Source organism: Psittacula echo, assembly GCF_963264785.1.
Source record: "Psittacula echo genome assembly, chromosome: Z".
In the NCBI taxonomy this organism is placed as follows: domain Eukaryota; kingdom Metazoa; phylum Chordata; class Aves; order Psittaciformes; family Psittacidae; genus Psittacula; species Psittacula echo.
The window spans coordinates 103,433,896-103,450,660 of record NC_137742.1 but is presented as its reverse complement, the minus strand read 5'-3'; the positions used below and the strand labels follow the sequence as shown (position 1 = coordinate 103,450,660).

General features: G+C 46.0%; 1 protein-coding gene across 3 annotated transcripts in view; it reads left to right on the top strand.

Moving 5' to 3' along the window:
• The first annotated feature begins 12,622 nt into the window (after nt 1-12,622).
• Nucleotides 12,623-16,765, top strand: part of KLHDC4 (kelch domain containing 4) — a 34,863-nt gene continuing 30,720 nt past the window's right edge. For all 3 annotated transcript variants that reach the window (XM_080637736.1, XM_080637734.1, XM_080637735.1), the window contains exons 1-4: nt 12,623-12,761; nt 14,099-14,190; nt 15,168-15,246; nt 16,193-16,291. In XM_080637736.1, the coding sequence (XP_080493862.1) occupies nt 12,663-12,761; nt 14,099-14,190; nt 15,168-15,246; nt 16,193-16,291 (369 nt within the window). In that variant the 5' untranslated portion in view covers nt 12,623-12,662. The remainder of the gene's footprint in view (nt 12,762-14,098; nt 14,191-15,167; nt 15,247-16,192; nt 16,292-16,765) is intronic.

Below are 16,765 nucleotides of genomic sequence, written 5' to 3'. Positions count from 1 at the left end.
GCCTCAGAGCAGACCAGTAGGTCTTTATATGTGCTCTGTCCATGCATTGTGCCAGGCTCTTTGCATAGTTCAAAGCAAGCTCTGAGCAGGGTATCATCAAAGGCTTCTCCAGACTTCTGAAAATGAGGTACTGCCTGTAACGGCATCAAGTTATGAATCTTGTGGCCTTCAGAGCAGTCAGCAGCATTATCACAAAAACGAGTAACAAAAATAAAAGGCACAGAGCAACGTGCACACTAAATGCCATAAGCAAATTAGGAGGATGTGGCAATACGCCTGTATAAACCCTAGAACGTAACTACAGGATGGGAATACGAGTGTGTTCTCCACTTTGGACCAGTTTTCTGGCTGGTTTGGTCAATGTCTCCAGGAGCCTGGCTCCAGATTTCTGTGAGGTCATTTCTGCTCTGACTTGCCTGGGAAAAGCACAGCCTCCCCCCCTCTCCCCATGCAGCTCCTTGCTTTGTGTAACCACTGTATGCCGAGAGCTCATCCCTCTTAGCCTTTGGCTTTGCAGAGCTCATAAATCAGGTCTGGGCATCTCAGGTATTCAGGAGGTTTTGTGGTGTAATGAGCTGTGGGGAGGTGCTGGTGCATGTTCTACCTGAGAGCAGTGCTCTGCAAAGACACGGGATCAGTTAAAAGGGAAAAACCCAAGCATCTGGAGGAGATGGGTTTGCTCTGCCAGGGCAAGGATGGGTGATGAATCTCCTGCTCAGCTGACAGGGACTAAAGCTCTGCAAGTCTCTGTGTGATAAAGAACATGCAAGACACACTTGGGCCTGCAAGGACTTGAAATGAAGTTGCTGCTGGCCCCGGCTTTCAGTAAACAAAAGTCAGCAGAACAATTGCACATGGATAGGAAAAACAACAGTACGTGTATTCTTTCTACATCGAGTCCTGAGAAAAACCAAGCTGAACACTTTGGGGTTGCATCAATACCACTTGGAGAAGTGGTTGTGTGGCCACAGGGAGATTTGGCCAGCCAAAGACATGCAAGAAGGAGCTCAGATTGCAGACATTACTGCAGGGACTGAAAAAGATGCCTAGACTTGGCAGTCCTTGGCCTCTCTGCCAGTGAAAGCTGCCTGCAAGTCACTGGGGTGTGAGCACTGCTGGAGGAGAGCTGGCTGGGTCAAGGGAAAAGCCACCATACTCCAGAGGGACCCAAAGGGAACATACTTAAGCTGCCTAACATGCTGGCCATTACCACACTTTCACTGTTTCGCTATTTCTTGCATGTTTGAAGTCCCAAGCCTTTAAAAGATGTCCCAGATGTCCCAATGAACTGCAGGGCTGGAAACGGTGATGAGCTCCCTCCTGTGAATTGCAGCCTCCTAATGCTGCTCTGGTCTATCCATCTTCAGCTTTGCTCCTGCTAAATGGTATCAAGCCATTTGCCAACATTGTGTTTGCATAAGGGAACAAAATAAATCATCCAGATTGACAGAGTTGTTTGAAATAGCCCTTTCCGAGAGGCGCTGGCTTTCCACAATGTAAAGAGTTCAAGCTCTCACATGACACATTGGCTTGTGCAATTACTGCAGAAATCAGCATTGGCTGTAGACAGTGTGGTCACAGGGGGAGAGCAGGAACCTGAGAAAGCAGCCAAATGGAAAGGTCTGGCCTGATGAGCTGCTAATTGGACAGATCTTCCTCAGGTAGAGAAACTAATTGCTTCAAATTAAAAATGCCAGTTCCTAGGACAAAATCAGTTAAAGCCACAATAATCCCAGCATAAATCAGACCCTCTGAGTAACCAAAAATTACTGTTGCTGGTCACTTTTTTTGTCTTTAGAAGGAACATTTTGGGATGGAAAAATCCTTTTGTCACTTGCTCATGTTTGTTTTCTTTATATATCACTATTATTTTCCAGAAAAAGCCAGAAGCCTGGCATTATCTAGTTACAAAGGCTGCAAGCCTCAAACATCTCCAGCTTTTGTTCAGTTTCCATGTTTAATTACAATTAATACTTTAAATTAAAACAGAGAAAGTTTATGCAAAATTAGTACCCTGTGGAGTTTTAAGCAGGTGCTATCACCGCTGAGCAAAGGTTAAACAGGTTTTGTCTGTCTGACTCCTTAAATCAAATTTAGGTCTGGTTTGAAGAGAACCTCCTGCACCCAAGTCAAATGAGATAAACCCCAAAGTCTTGCAAAATATTCCCTATGGGATTTTCTTCTTGCTGTGTGGGCCAAAGACCATCTGGATTTCTTCCCTGCCCTCAGCACAGAAAAATAAGCCTGCAAAACCACTTTTACACCCGCCTGATTCTGGCCATGGGCTCGCAGCATCTCCAGTGCCTGATCGAAGACCCCACCAACATCAGAAGAAAACATCAGGAGCCATTTCACACCTTACAGGGTTGGAAAGTGCCTGCAGAGGCACAAATCTGTCCTACCTTCCCCTGAAACTGTGGGCTCTGCTCTCTGTTTGTAGGAAAGGAGCCCTATACTAAACCCAGCAGCCACAAGGCTGCTCCGCGCAGAGCTGTAACGGTGTCTCAGAAATAGACTGTTTTGCAACAGAACAAGATCCCCAGCAGAAACACAATTTATGGCACCCATTATTTAACCACCTTCTTGTTGTGGCCTGTTCTCCACCCATCTGCTGGGAAAAAAGCTTCAGCCTGAGAGCTTTTGGATGCTGAAGCCAGCTCTGTTGATTCATGCAGGGGGTTAGGCGGGAAAGGATGCTTTCAGCTTTCATTTGATTTTCCTTGCCCTTCTTAAATGAATTCCAGCCTTTCTGCAGAGCTGCACATCCTGCTTTGTGTGCCATGGTCTCCCAGGCACCAGTCCCAGTTTTGATGCAAATCATAGTGGAGCCAGTGCTGTGTTGGTGTTTTGGTATGGTTTGCTCCGAGCATTGATGCAAGTGCTGTGAGGTTTGTCTTGCAGCATCCTTACCCCCAAAACCGTGATGGGATGGGGAGCTGCAACTGGCTACCACAGCAGCTGGATGTTCATACCTTCTGGGGGCCTGTGTTGAAAAGAAACCACAGACATAGGGTAAACTCCTCTCTCACCCATCTCTGAGAAAATAGCATGGAGATGAAACGACAATATTAATCTCAAGGCTGGTTAACTGCAGCCAGGTGTGAAAGAAACAGGGCTTGGGAAAAGATGTGGAACTGGAGACAAAGAGCAAAATTGACCTGGAATAAAAAAGGGATCTTGATCCTGCATTAGATCAAAGAGCAAAATACACATCAGGGGAAGTTTCCCTGCTGGGTACAAGGTTTTGGTGGCGGGGGAGTAGGTGAAGGAGCTGGCAATCCTCCCCTGTACAAATAACCCCAAAAGGATGGCAGGAAGAATTGGAACACAACCTTTCAGTTTGGATTGCAGCACCTTGGAAAGTGGAGGGCTGTGGATATTGCTACTTAATGGCCAACCCCTGAGGAACCAACATGGGGTGAAGTTCCCCATGGTTTTAGACCAATGAATGGAGTTATGACTTACAGCTAGATTTACCCCAGCTGGGTTTGGTAACTTTCCCTCACAGCCTTGGATGAAGGCAGTGCTCGGCTCACTGCCTGTCCCCAACAAACATTCCCTGGCTTGTTCAAACCCCACTGGCCTCCAGGTGCAGTGGATAAAGGTGAGGGATTTGGTAGGAATGAGGAATCCCAGCACCGGCCCATGCCTGCCTCCAACTGAGCCCTTCAGCAGGCAAGTCTGTGCCTGGGAAGAGCCGTCAGCCTCTCCTAGTAGCTGCTCTGCAGTTTAGAGCATCACCACATTGCTTTGCTCCGTGTTTGTCTGATATGTACCGATTCCCATTGATGCAAAGCTGCAACGCAGCTAACAGTGAGCTGATAGTGAGCTAACAGCTCTGTGCAGAAGACCTTCCTGGCAGACCTCTCTGCTGGATGTCCCATGACAACAGTGTTGTTCAGAAGGACTCACTGCCCAGTGTGAGCTGCACAGCATCTTTATTTCATAGTGTCTTGAAATATTTGTAGTCTTTTTCATGGACCAGCAACCTCCAGCGACACGAGTGAGCAGGAGGAGCCTGTCCATGAAGGCAGCAAAGGGGAATGGGCAGCTTCTGCAGCTGGCATTGCACAATAACCTGTGTCCTCCTTTTCCTGGTGCCTCTCCTGGTCTCTCACTTTGTACCTGCAGAGCAGGGAAGAGTGTGTATTAAATCAGAGCTGGCCCTTTGAACAGGGATATAACCCAGCAGTGGCTGTTGTGTGCGCAGCCCGGGCAAGACAAATAGCATGAGAATGGACACCCAGGCACCCAGCTATGACCTTGCTCCCTCCCTTGTGTGGCTGAGCTGCTTCTCACTTCGGTTCCCATAATGTGACAGTTTATCTTGCAGGAAAGCATGAAGCTGGCCCAAGTGTCAACAGCCACCATAGAAACCCAGTTGACACTCCTGATGCTTGCCAGACAGCGCTGCAGAGCAAGCAGCAGATATCAGAGTAAATATTGGGTTTTCAAATGGGACCTAATTCCCATCTGCTTCATCAGCAAAATGGATCATGTGTGGTGTGTCATACTGGTTTTCATGTGGTTATCTTTATAATAAAGCTGTATTTTCCATTCAAACCAGACAGAAAATAGCCTGATGTGATTTATCACCAAGATCAGGGTTTTGCCTTCCTGTGTGACTCTTTTCTTAGTAAGAGAAATGACATCACAGGTCAGGAAACCAAGATGGTTATTTCCTAGAGAAAACAGTACAGGTTAGAGTGATAGAAAATCAGTCAACAAATTACTATTTCCACTGGGATTGCATCTTGACATTATAACTAAACCTTTTCTTTAAAAAACAAGTCAGTGATGGACAGACTTGGGACAATCATCTATTACATTATGTCTGTAAAAACACCCTGAAACATGTTCAGAAGTGGATGTGATGTCATTTTTTAATAACTAAATCATATTAATTGCTGGAGTATGAATCTATCCCAACAGTCAGTGCAGGAGAACAGTACCGTGATAAGATGATGGGCTTTGTAGGTGACACACAGTGTTCTGCTGGAAGGACAAAAGAAAGTTTTATTTACTTCTCATCATCCCTAAATTGCTGACCATCCCTAGGGGGTCTGCTGGGTTTTGGGGGCTTCACAGGGAAGAATATGAAAGAGGCAACTCAATATAATTACAAGCATTCAGAATGTGTCTCCCATGCACGGCTTATCAAACACATCACAAACAGCACGATCACACCAAAGCACACACTCCACAACAGCAGCTCCTTCTCCTAAAGGCTAATGCTTTAGAGTATTTCTGCTCATGACAGTGGTTAATATACCCAAGTGTACCTTTCTAAGCCACTGAGAATGAGCAAATATTTTCTTTTCTTTTGCAAAACCACAAGGAATCTTGCCAGGTCATCGTTTCTTGAGGGTAAATGTTTAGCATGATAAGGGATGTATGGAGTTATCTTTACTGAGGGGCTAACAAAACCAGACTAAACTGGAGCAGGAGAACATCCCAAATCCCTCCACAATGCATTGCTCGGACTGGTAAAGCCCTGTCAAATCAAGGTGATAGCAGCAGGTACGGCAGTAAGTAGATAATCTGATCCCAATAGCTGACGCAGCACTACCAGGAAAAACAAATGCCAACCAGTTGTGGAAAAACCTACTCATCCATCAGGCTGGGGTCGGTGGCTTTTTTGTGAAGATAAAACAGAACTAATTTAATCAATGTCACTATTATAAGGGCAATGTCACTATTTTAAGGTAGGTAGAAATCAAACCCTGTCCTTTACTTTTTCAGCTGTGAAAATATGTAAAAGTTGGGTATGGGTGAACAGTGAGCAATGACCCATGTACACTCCTGCCACAAGGCAGGTTGACTCACTCCAACCATCTCTGGCTGATATTGGCCTCACAGTCTTAGACAAGTCTTTGGAAGTTTCACAGCCACCCCAGACAGTCTCTTCTCATGACTCTCTCTACCTGGCACTCTGTAAAGTTTTCTCTAATGTGTAAATTAAACTTTTCTCTGCCAGCCTCCTCACACTACCGACCATGAGGTTACCACAATGTCTTCCTCCTTGACAGGAAGCAGCGTGAGCCACCAAGACCAGGTTGATGTGTTCCCTTAGAACTGAGGGAGGAAAAAGGGAGCTTGAAAGCGCTTGAATGGGAGTATTGTATCTAGCCTGGTGATTGCAACAAAAGCCATGAGATACAAAACCCTGCCTTCGTATTACTGCCCCCAGTATTTCCTTCCTCATTAAAGTGAAATGCTCCTCCAAAATATTCTGAGGTTATGTGATGAAGGGCTTTGTAACAGGGATTGAGTGTTGTCGAGCTGTTAATAGATCAATGATTGTTTTAAATTGAGCTTGTAGCTACTTACCAAGGGAAAATAGGACTGATAACTGTATGCAGTGGCCAGTCCTTTGCATCCAAGTGAAAGCAGCACCTGGAAACCCACTGTACGCCCTGGCTCTGGAGATGATGTGTCTCAATAACCAAGCGTGGGCTGTTCAGGCACCTCATGGCAGAGTAAGTCTCCCTGAGTGAAACGAATGTGCTTGGACTTGTTGTTTGGATTAATACTGAGTTCCCACCGGAACCGCTTTCTGTGTCGCCTCATTCTTGAGAATTTAAGACAGAGGTGCTACCTGAGTCAGTGAAAGCTGGAGAAATTGAAAAACAGAGGATTCCTTCACCTAACCAACCTCTGCTTACTTGAGTACATTGTGTTGTTTTTCCCCTCGCATCCTGAAGCCTGGCCCTGGGCTTGATTATCCCTTTCCCAATAGCAAGAGCTCTGCACCTCCGCAGATGATGCAACGTCTCAGCAATTCTTGCACCATGGTGCGGTAGGAGCTGGCTCAGGGCCCTTCTGTGCAGAGGAGCTGACACCTGGTGGGACACGAAAGTCATTACAAGTCTTACTACATTCCAGGCTGGGTTGCATCAGACTTAGAATATGAATAATGGGGGGGGGGGGAACGTGCTGTGTACATAAGGGCGGGTGATTTTAAGGTATTTTTGGCTGTATTGCCCTTATGAGCAATATGACCTTTCCTGTCCAGAAAGGAAACTGTCACTCCTCATCCCAAGCTTCCTGAGCTTTCCTTTCACTGACTTCCTTTCTACTGGGTTCACCCAACTACTTATACTTCTCTTCACCAAAGTGGATTCAAAGATACCTGGAATGCTGTGAATGGGGCTGAGCCCCATATTCTGCCTGTGGAAGCAATCTCTCTACAGAACCCTGACCCCGGGATGAGGTGAGCCAGGGACCTGTGCAATGAAGTTGGAATTTAAGAGTGCCTCTGTGGCCCCTTTGTACTTAAATGAGTGGCAAAAATATCAAAACATGTTCATAAATAAAATGGGAATAAAGCAAAACAAGCCTGATTGAAAGGTAAGAAAAAAGAGTTCCAGCTGGTATTAGCCAGACTCCATCCCTGATACTGTGAACCCACAGTGGAGATTAAGCAGCTCTAAAGAAGCTTAGGTAGCCTAATTAATGGTTCACTACCCTAATTAATGAAGATCCAGGACAGACACAAAGACAGTCTAAGATTTCTGCTTTCTTGTCACCATTCTGGGAACTGGCACATTGACTGGAGCAGATTGATGGGGGCCAATGTCACAGAAAGAGGTGACAATAGCTGGACAGAGATTTTCTGTGCAGCTGCTGGAGCATTTTAATCAGGAGCAGCTTCAAGGCTGTGCTGGTAAATACTGCCATGGCACAGTGACACTGCAGACACCCTGTACACTTGAAATACCACCATCAAAGCTGCTCTGATGAAACGGCGGACACAAAGACCAGCAGCCTGTGATGTCTGAAAAAGGACAAGCACAGGAAGGCAGTGACACACGCAGAATCTGACTGCTCTACAAGGAAGTTTGCAGAGGCTGACTTGAAGCATGAAACCATTAGCCCCTCCAAGAGTTCTGTCCTCTTGTACTTACTCATATACATGTGCATGCACATGTGCTTGTACTAAGTTAGCAAAACCTTTCTTTGGAAAGAACTTCTGGATCCTGGTGCTTATGAGCATGGTGGTGAATTGGAAGGACATATTCAGTAACCAGTGGGAGCAGAGCTTTCTCATGTGGCAGCTGTTCATGGTGAACAGCTGAAATAGTTCAGCAGTCCTGTTCTGCTCGCAGGGAAAGAAGGTACTTGCCCCACGAACAGGATCCCTTGGCAGCAGAAGGCAATCAGCATTCACTCGTCACCCTTGTAGGCAGTTTCAGCTGTTTTACACAAATCAGGAAGTATGTGTCCCAGCACATGGCCACCCTTAAAATGCTGATCAACCTCATTGCTGAGCTGAGTGTTTTACCACCCTGAGAAGGTTCCTTTATTTCATCTTCAAGGCCAGAACTGGTGCTTGTGCAAAATGAGCTTGTTTTCAGACTTAGAGCTATCTCCCGCAAATGAGCCTGGCATGCAGGAAATACATATTAATGTTTCCTGCTACACTTCTCGTCCTGGCACTTTGGCTGCAAGTAAATTAATGAAAAACAAAGCAAGCACAGCCAGGCTGGGCAAGCTTCGCCTGTGAAGAAATAAATATGGTGTAGAAGGGTTCAGTTTGATATTAAACCCAAACTTATTACTTTAGGCATCAGCTGTTCATTTTGGTGCTGAAAGGGAAGCATGTACATTGAAAAGCAGAACTCAAAGTGGGGAGAGGCAAGCTCATTTGCTCTGGCTGAGTGTGGAGACATTTTTACTTATTTGCTGTAGATTGGGGGTGGATTCAGGTGAAAATTTATCTTGCCATGTCTGTGCGCTTTTTTCCAGCTGTCTTCTTTACATTAACTGGAGCTGCCACCTTCCTTATTACCGGTTCTGATGCTAGCAATTAGCGCTGTAACACCAGAGTGCTACAGCATCCAGGATACTGAGATTGATGCATCACTATTAATGACCAGAAATGTGAATTTCTAAGCCACTCTTCTCCTCTGTCTTGCTTTTTGTTACTATTTCTGCAGTTTTCTTCTCAGAAGCACAGAAAAGCCAGTGAAGTCCCACTGGAATGGCAAAAGTAAGGACTTTCACAGATTTGATGAGAACTTGTGGCTTCAAGTGTGACAGTTTGCTGATGGATTTAGATTGATGTCCCTTGGGATGTGTATCTGAATAAAGCCACACTTTGTACTCCCCTCCAGGGAAGCCTCTGCCTTCCTCTGCTTCCTCTGTTTTCAAGATATTAAAGCACCAATTTCAAAACAGAAAATTCAGGAAGCCAATTGAATGGCCATGAGATATTATCAGCTTCTGGTTATAAATAAGTCTTGAATGGAGCAAAATACTGTTGCTGACTTGCAGCAGCCGCCTGCCTGGTCTGAATCCAGTTTCAGGTGCTGCATGCATAAGCAGAGGCTGAGGGGCCCTCTGCCAGGCTGTAAGCACAGCCAAGATAAAACCCAGACTTTCTTACTTGAGGGACTTTTTACAAAGTGAGCCTTGATTACGGACATGCCCTTGACCCTCAGCTGTATTTGCTTTTGGGGATGGATGACTTTGAAACCTGTCACCAGAGCCTGAGTTCAGATTTTTGTGGTTTTCTCCTCCTTATTTTACATGTGTGGAGGAGGAAAATTGCAGCCTGAGATTGAAGGACCTGTATTTTGACTTGTATTGTGCTGCTCTCCTGCATAAGTTATATACTATACAGCAGTTAAAGAACATAGTTTTTCCTGGGCATTCTGACATGTCCCAGGGCACAGGCAGCACTCAGAGCCCCAAGTCTGCTCATCTCCAACACACTGATGTTCCTTAGTGTCACATTGGAACGATTTCGTGTTCTCTTGCAGCAGCCTCCTTCTCACTTCATAGGCCCTCACCAAAATCCAGCTGCAGTGGATCCCACCAGTATGGTTGAAGTGGTCCCCACTTAGCAGCCCCATATTTCTCTCTGTTTGCAAGGGCTTATCTTCAGTCTCATCCTTCTATACACCAGCTCTTCCTACAATTGAAATGCATTTTTGGTTGATTTAGTTACTGTGCTGTCAGCATGTCCTCCCACTTAATCTGTGGACATTAATTCCTTCCTTGCTACTGGCTTCAGAAAGCATTAACAAGGGAAAAATAAATCAAGTCTTAGAGCACAAAGAAGACTTGTGGGAAAGAGCTTTTGAGTCTTTTCTGAAGCTTTCATGCCTGTTATTCTTTACTTTGCTGATACAGCTGGATTTACCATCCTGTTGAATGAGCATATTCCAGACTATAAAAAACCAACAAAGTAAAACCACGTGCTCTGTATAGGTCAGAGCAGGAGACGGGCTGCCAGATATAACAGCATACGACAACTTCATAGCAGTAGAAGGAAATGTGCAAACACAGGCAAAGTGGAGCTTATGCTATGTTCCCCAAAATGAAGTGGAAACAAAACCTGAGACATAACAGAAATGAGAGTGTGAGGACATCTGTGCGTGGGAGCATGTGTGTGTGCGCCTGAACTCGGCCATGTGTTTGGGAGCACACATCTGTCTGCCAGCTGGGTGAAGATGTTTGTGTGAACATGTAGTAATACATCCCGTGCATGTTGTGTGGGAATGTGGAGTTCCCATTCAGGGTGATGGGAAACCTGTGAAGAGACCTCACCTAAGTCAGTTTTGGAGTCTTAAATTCTGGGGGCATTGGTGCTCTCATGTCACAATCTTTAGTCTCATCTACACAGCCAAGGTGTCCATTGGATCCCTTCAAGGAAGATGCATCTCTTAACAGTAACCATCATTGCTATAACAGGATTTCTCACCATGGTGGAGCAGGGGTATATTTATCCCTGAGAAGTTCATGCCCTGTTTCATGCTTATATTATGCTTTGTATTTTCAAAGTGTAGTGCAAAGATTTCTTTGTCCTTTCATTCTCTTTTTTTCTCCACATAAACCATGTGAAACTAGACTATATAGTTCAAAAGATCACAGAACTCACACTAAGAATGTTCTACCCCACACAGTTCCCAATGCAGTAGCTAGCTCCAACTGACCCAGGACATCTGAAACTACACTCAGAACTATGGAAAATGAAATTCTGAGAATGCAATTTGAGCTCATAGAGCTGAAAATCTCTGAAAACTCAGTTATGGAAATTACCATGAACGATGCAGCACTGAAAAGGCCAATGCAAATAAGGGGTCAGGTGGAGAAGGGTTTGCAGGAGGTGAAAGACTCCTTGCTCCCCCAGTAAAGTGATGCCTGGTGATGACTTCCAGAGTGAGTTTCACAAAGATGCAGCATTTTTCATGTCAAAGTCCCCCTAAAAAGAGTGAGAAGAAAACGCGGCCCCAGAGGAATCGGTGACCAAGTTTCTGTAGATATCAGGGTTTTCACACACTGGTGTCTTTGTGAAGTTAAAGACCAAGAAGCAGCAGGGAGACTTCCTACCCTATGTGTAGCACCAGGGAGCTCAGCAGAGCTCCTGCATCTTGTCAGCTGAGAAACTGCCCCATTCACTTGACCTGGTCTCTCCAGAGCTTTCTGTTCTCTTCCTGTGCATAAACATTGACACGCTGTGGCTTTAGTTGTAACCGCAATGTTTTCAGAACAACCAGACAAACAGAATGCTGGTGGGGATGTACATTGTCTGCAGCCTCAAAGTATATTCCCAGCTCTTCCCTTTGCGCTTTGGGGCTCCGTTTCCAAGATCCGAGGTTCAAGTGTAGGTGGACATTCAAAGCATAGGATCTGCCCTGCAGTTTCCATGGCATGTACTGGATGTTTGGGTTAGCTTGGTGGGAATTGAACCGTACCTTCAGTGGATATCCTCCCCTGTTGTTGGATAGGCGTTAGGTTGGACAGTGCTGAAAATCACCTTGCTTTCAGACAATCCAGGTTTTTCAGGGAATTCAGTGAAAAATGCTATGATTGTACTCCGCTGGGAGTGAAAAACAATCACAAAGGGAATTTTGAACCACAGGATGATGATGAAAGGGAACTCACAGCTTAAAGATGTATTTTGGCTTGTATTTACAGTATACATGCTGGTTTGGTGTTCAAAGTAGGTATTCCCTCAGAAATCTTACCTGGGCTCAGCATCTACATGAAATACCACATAAAAACCAAATCAGCATTATTCCTTCCCCCCCTCAGATGTAGAAACAACAGCTGCCTGGCATTGCCTCGCAGGGCACGGTATTTCCTTCAGCTTTGCAACTCGGGTCTCTTGAGACTGACCCGGATCAACCCCATTTCCAAACTTCGCAGCTGAAAATGAAAACGTTGCACAGCCTTCCCCAGTCCCTGAGGTGTTCAGCCCATGGTTAATGGTTATTCCTGCGGACTTACTCCTTCAGGTGTCCACTAAGCCCTTCTCTTCACCAGGAGGGGCCATTTTGTGTGAGGGAAGCGGGGCCATTTTAAGGCTTTAACATACTCCTCAGGGCTGGAATAAAAAGGAACATGCATTAAATGGGCGCCGGACTCTGAGGCTGGGTGACTGGCGGTGCATGGAGCCGCGTTAATGCCTCTCCCCGCCCCACCGGGGCTCGCAGGGCCCGGATAGGACAGCCCCACGGGAGTGGACGGCGGGCCAAGTCCGCCGGGCCTGCAGAGGGCTCCCGCGGCCACGCTGCACGGGCAGGAGGCGGGCCGCGGCCTGGAAGCGCCGGGCCTTAGCGGCCGTCTCTGCCCGCTCCTTGGTGTGCCCGGGGCGGCCAGAGCGGCGGGGCGAGGGCGGTGCTCCCTGCGCGGCCTAGCGCGGCCTTTCAGCCATGGGGAAGAAGGGGAAGCGGGAGAAGAAGGGGAAGGGGGCCGAGAAGACGGCGGCGAAGATGGAGAAGAAGGTGTCCCGCAGAGCCAAGAAGGAGGAGGTGAGGGGCTAGAACGGGGGGCTCCGGTAGCCCAAGCCCGCTGGGCCTCCGCTGTGGCATTGCGGCGTTCTTTTGGGTCTCGGGGTGTTTTATGAAGCGGGGCTCGAAGGGAAAACAGGCAGTGAAGGTGGAGGCACGGGAGGTCGGTGGAGGAGGTTGGAAACGGGTGTTTCACGTTGAAAGTACATGAGTGTATCCAAGTGCAAGCGGCTGTAACTTGGGTAAGTCCCTTAGGCGCCTGCCGATCATCACCGGGTACATGATGTGCAGGTGAAGGGGTTTTGAGATCACAGAACCTCGCGTCTCATGTGGGATTTAGGGTTAGTGTTAGAGCGGCCCTAATGAAAAAGCAGTGCTTGTCCTCATGCTTGAGGGTCAGCCTGCGGAGCCGTCAGTGGGAACAGGGGAAAACAGCATAAGGGGTGAAATAGGAACTGCTTCCAGGAAGGCTTCCAGGTGTCTCACAAGCTGGAGCAGTGTGTGACAGCAGATGGTAGAAGAGGAGACCCCAGTTTAAGGGTCCTTTTCTCCTTCCAGCTCCTTCATCCCTTTCTTCTGATTTTAAAAGCAAATGCAGATGTTTGTTTCTGTCACTCATAGCGGAGGTGCTTGTATTTAGGTCTCAAAACCGCTGTTTTTCCCTGGTCAAAATGTGGTGTTGCCTGTTACCAGCATAATGCACAACTGAAGACATGGCGGGAGCCAGTGTACGTATTTCCTGGCTGCGGGGAGAGCTTATGCCATGCTGCAGAGGTGAAATCCCCAGATTTTGGAAACCTTTAAGTACACCTTCAGAAAGGTTAGCTGAAGGGAGGTAGTGAGCAATGGGGGTTGCAGGAGAGACCGTGGATCAGAAACTCCCCCTAGCTGCAGTCCGGCTTCTGCCGCTGCAGCTCCGTGTATCTCCAGTTTTGGATGCAGATTAACAGAAGTTGAAAGGGGATAAAAATAACGTGCAGGTTTCTCTCCAGCTAAAGTATGAGCTGGGAATAGAAAAGAGTTTTCAGTTCCATTTGAGCATCTTCCCATTGCAGACAAAGAAGAGGGCTAGCTGGGCTGTAGCATTGTAGGTGCTCATCACTTTGTCAGGTCCTAAATGATTTGCATTTACTTGCAGATTTGTGCAATGTTTCTGCTGCAGGAATAGCAGGTATGCGTTAAGTGCATTTAGAGTGTTATCCTTTTAAGGGCTCTTTTGAGCAACTTGTTAGTGTTTTAGAGGAGACCAATCTTTAAACTGTATGTGGAAGTATTCAGCATCCGTTTGTTGCTGGTTTCATGTGGTGTGCAGTGGCCCTGTGCGTGTCAAGTTGCTCACATCTGGCTTTTGTTTTCAGGAGGATCTTGAAGCCCTGATAGCAGAATTCCAGAGTTTAGATGCTAAAAAGACCCAAGTAATTGAGTCATCCTGCCCACCACCCTCACCCAGGTAAGAGATTGTATGAGGCTTTGGCTATCACTTCTTTTGGTACTTTTAATGCATTTATTTATGTAAAGTTATTTCCTGAGAGTGGAAATGTCTGGCATAGCTGATATCTGGAGTTCCAAATATCTGGTATGTTGAATATCTGTTCCAAAAAAGGACCAAAAGCTTTTTTGTTTTTGGCCTTAAAATCTACTTTTAGTCATCGACACAAAAGAGGCAAAGCGGCGTTAGATTACAGGGCTTTGAGGAAAAATAAAGGTTAAGAGGAAGTTTTGTATTTGGACTAGAAAGCTGAAAGGAGAGACAAAAGGATGCGTTGTCAGACACGAGACGCTTCCTCAAGTGTAGCTTGGGGTTCGCATACTTCTAGGTTCTGTATTTCTGCTTTTTGTGGCTTGTTAAATAAATGCCTTTCTCCAAGATAACTTTTCCTGGCTGTGTAGTAGAATATGTCAGTACCCTACTTTTGGTCTCACAAGGCTGTTACAGTGGTCAATTAGTTCCTCCTTGGTAGTGGTAGACATCTGTCTCCACATGTTACAAAACACTCTGGTGGTGTGTAAAGCAATGACCACTGCAGGCTGCAGAATAGTGATGCAGATAAGTTGATCTGAAACAGTCCAGTTCTACCTATAGTTATGTGCCCTCACAAAACTAATTTTTGTTCTTGACACACCAGCATTAAAATTCAAGAGCTAACGTCAAAAGGAGTGTTAAATGACATTATAACGTGTGCTCCTAAAATAGGAGAAGACTTCAGACAGTGTCAAATTAATCTTGCTTGAAGTTTTTAAGAAGTTAATTCTTTGAGAAGTTTTTAGCCCTGGGGTGAACATCACAGCCTTGTGATTTGGCAGATGATGGAGAGACCTTTGTGGCTGGAGGGCAGAGGTGCTAGTGCTAGCTGAGTTTAAGATTGCAAGCTTGTTTTATAAGACTCCTACACATTACTGGTTTGACTGTCCCTCTTTCTTTTGCAGGCTGAATGGCTCCCTCTCTGCTCACCCTGAGAAAGACGAATTGATCCTTTTTGGAGGTGAATATTTCAATGGCCAAAAAGTAATGTATACTTCAATTTTTTCTTCTTTATTCCACCCTCTCCTTGCCTTTTACTGTAATTTGCATGAGTCTCATTTGAAGTGAAATTCAAGGCAGCACTCATAAAATATGTATTTGTCCCTGAATGGGAGCAAAATAGCCTTTTAATTCTGCCATGATACTGTCTCATGGCTGAGCAGTTGGCAGGAAGGAGACATGCTAGAACCCATTAAGAAGTCAGAGTGATTGTCTCGGCATCAATATTTCAGGGCTTCATAATTTCTCCAGACCTAATTGTAGCCATATCTGCCCCTCATTTTTTGATAACTACTGAAGAATCTCTAACTTTCAGCTTCCAAAACAAGATAGTTCTGTAGTTTTGCTGCTGGCAAGGCATTGCCTGCCTCGGAGATGTGTACAGTAGCAAATATTTGCAAGAGGACACTCTTGTTACTGCATTTCTGCACATTGCAAGTGTTTATTTTGTTCCTGGAGACAAACTGTTCCTTATGACACTAAGAAATTTAACATACTGTAGCTTGAAAACTGAGACCTGCCAGCGATATTTGGCTGCCTTAGGGTTACCCAGTTGTGATGTGTTTAAACTAATTCTGTTTGCTTCACTACCTTAACTTGTTCCTGTCTCTGGGATTGAGTAGCAGTTTGAGCAACTTTAACCTGCACATCTGTGTTAAACTTCCAGCTTCTTAAGTCTTCCTATCTCAAGGTTTAACCAAGGGTTTGGGAAAGAACAGTCCAGTCCAGCGAATCACGTTGACTCCCAGTCTTGTGGAGGACATTGTTGTCCTTCCCTGCCTGATCAGGCAGGAGGGGTGTTGCTTTGCAAAGCTGGTGCTGGGCTCCTTCTCCCCCAGATCCACAGGAACCCTCAGGCGTGCCTGTGCTTGGACAGACTGGCCCTGTCAAATGAAGAGCTGTGGTGATGTCTGTTTTCTCTTCCTAACAGACATATCTGTATAACGACCTGTATGTTTACAACATCCGAAAGAACAGCTGGTCTAAAGTAGAGATACCCAACCCACCACCAAGGCGATGTGCTCACCAGGTAAGGTACTGGGTGCTTTAATTGTTCTAACGTTGCAGTAAAGATGGATGGGAGTTGATTTCCCTCCCCCAGGCTTCTCTTCATTCCCCTTCTAATGGTGTCACTTCACCTCTTCTGCTGAGGGGGCCTGTACAGACCGATCCACAGTGCTTGTGCTCTCTGGAAGCATCATTGGGTGGCCTCTGGAAATGTTAAGTGTGAAGGCTGGGGTTGTATCTGTTGGGTTGGTAGGGCTCAGGGAGAGACTTCTGTTGAAAATGCAGTCTCTTTGATGCATCATGTAGAGACCAGCTCAACCATAATTTTCAAAAATGGTGGTCAGGTTATAACTTCAAATTCAACCAAAGTGCTATGAATGGCGGAGTTAATGTGCATTATTATTTCCTTAATGCCTACAGGCCTATATTTGTGGGCCTTACAGATACTGCTGCTCCAGCAGTGTGAAAGACCCATTATTGTAGGGTGACCCTGCAA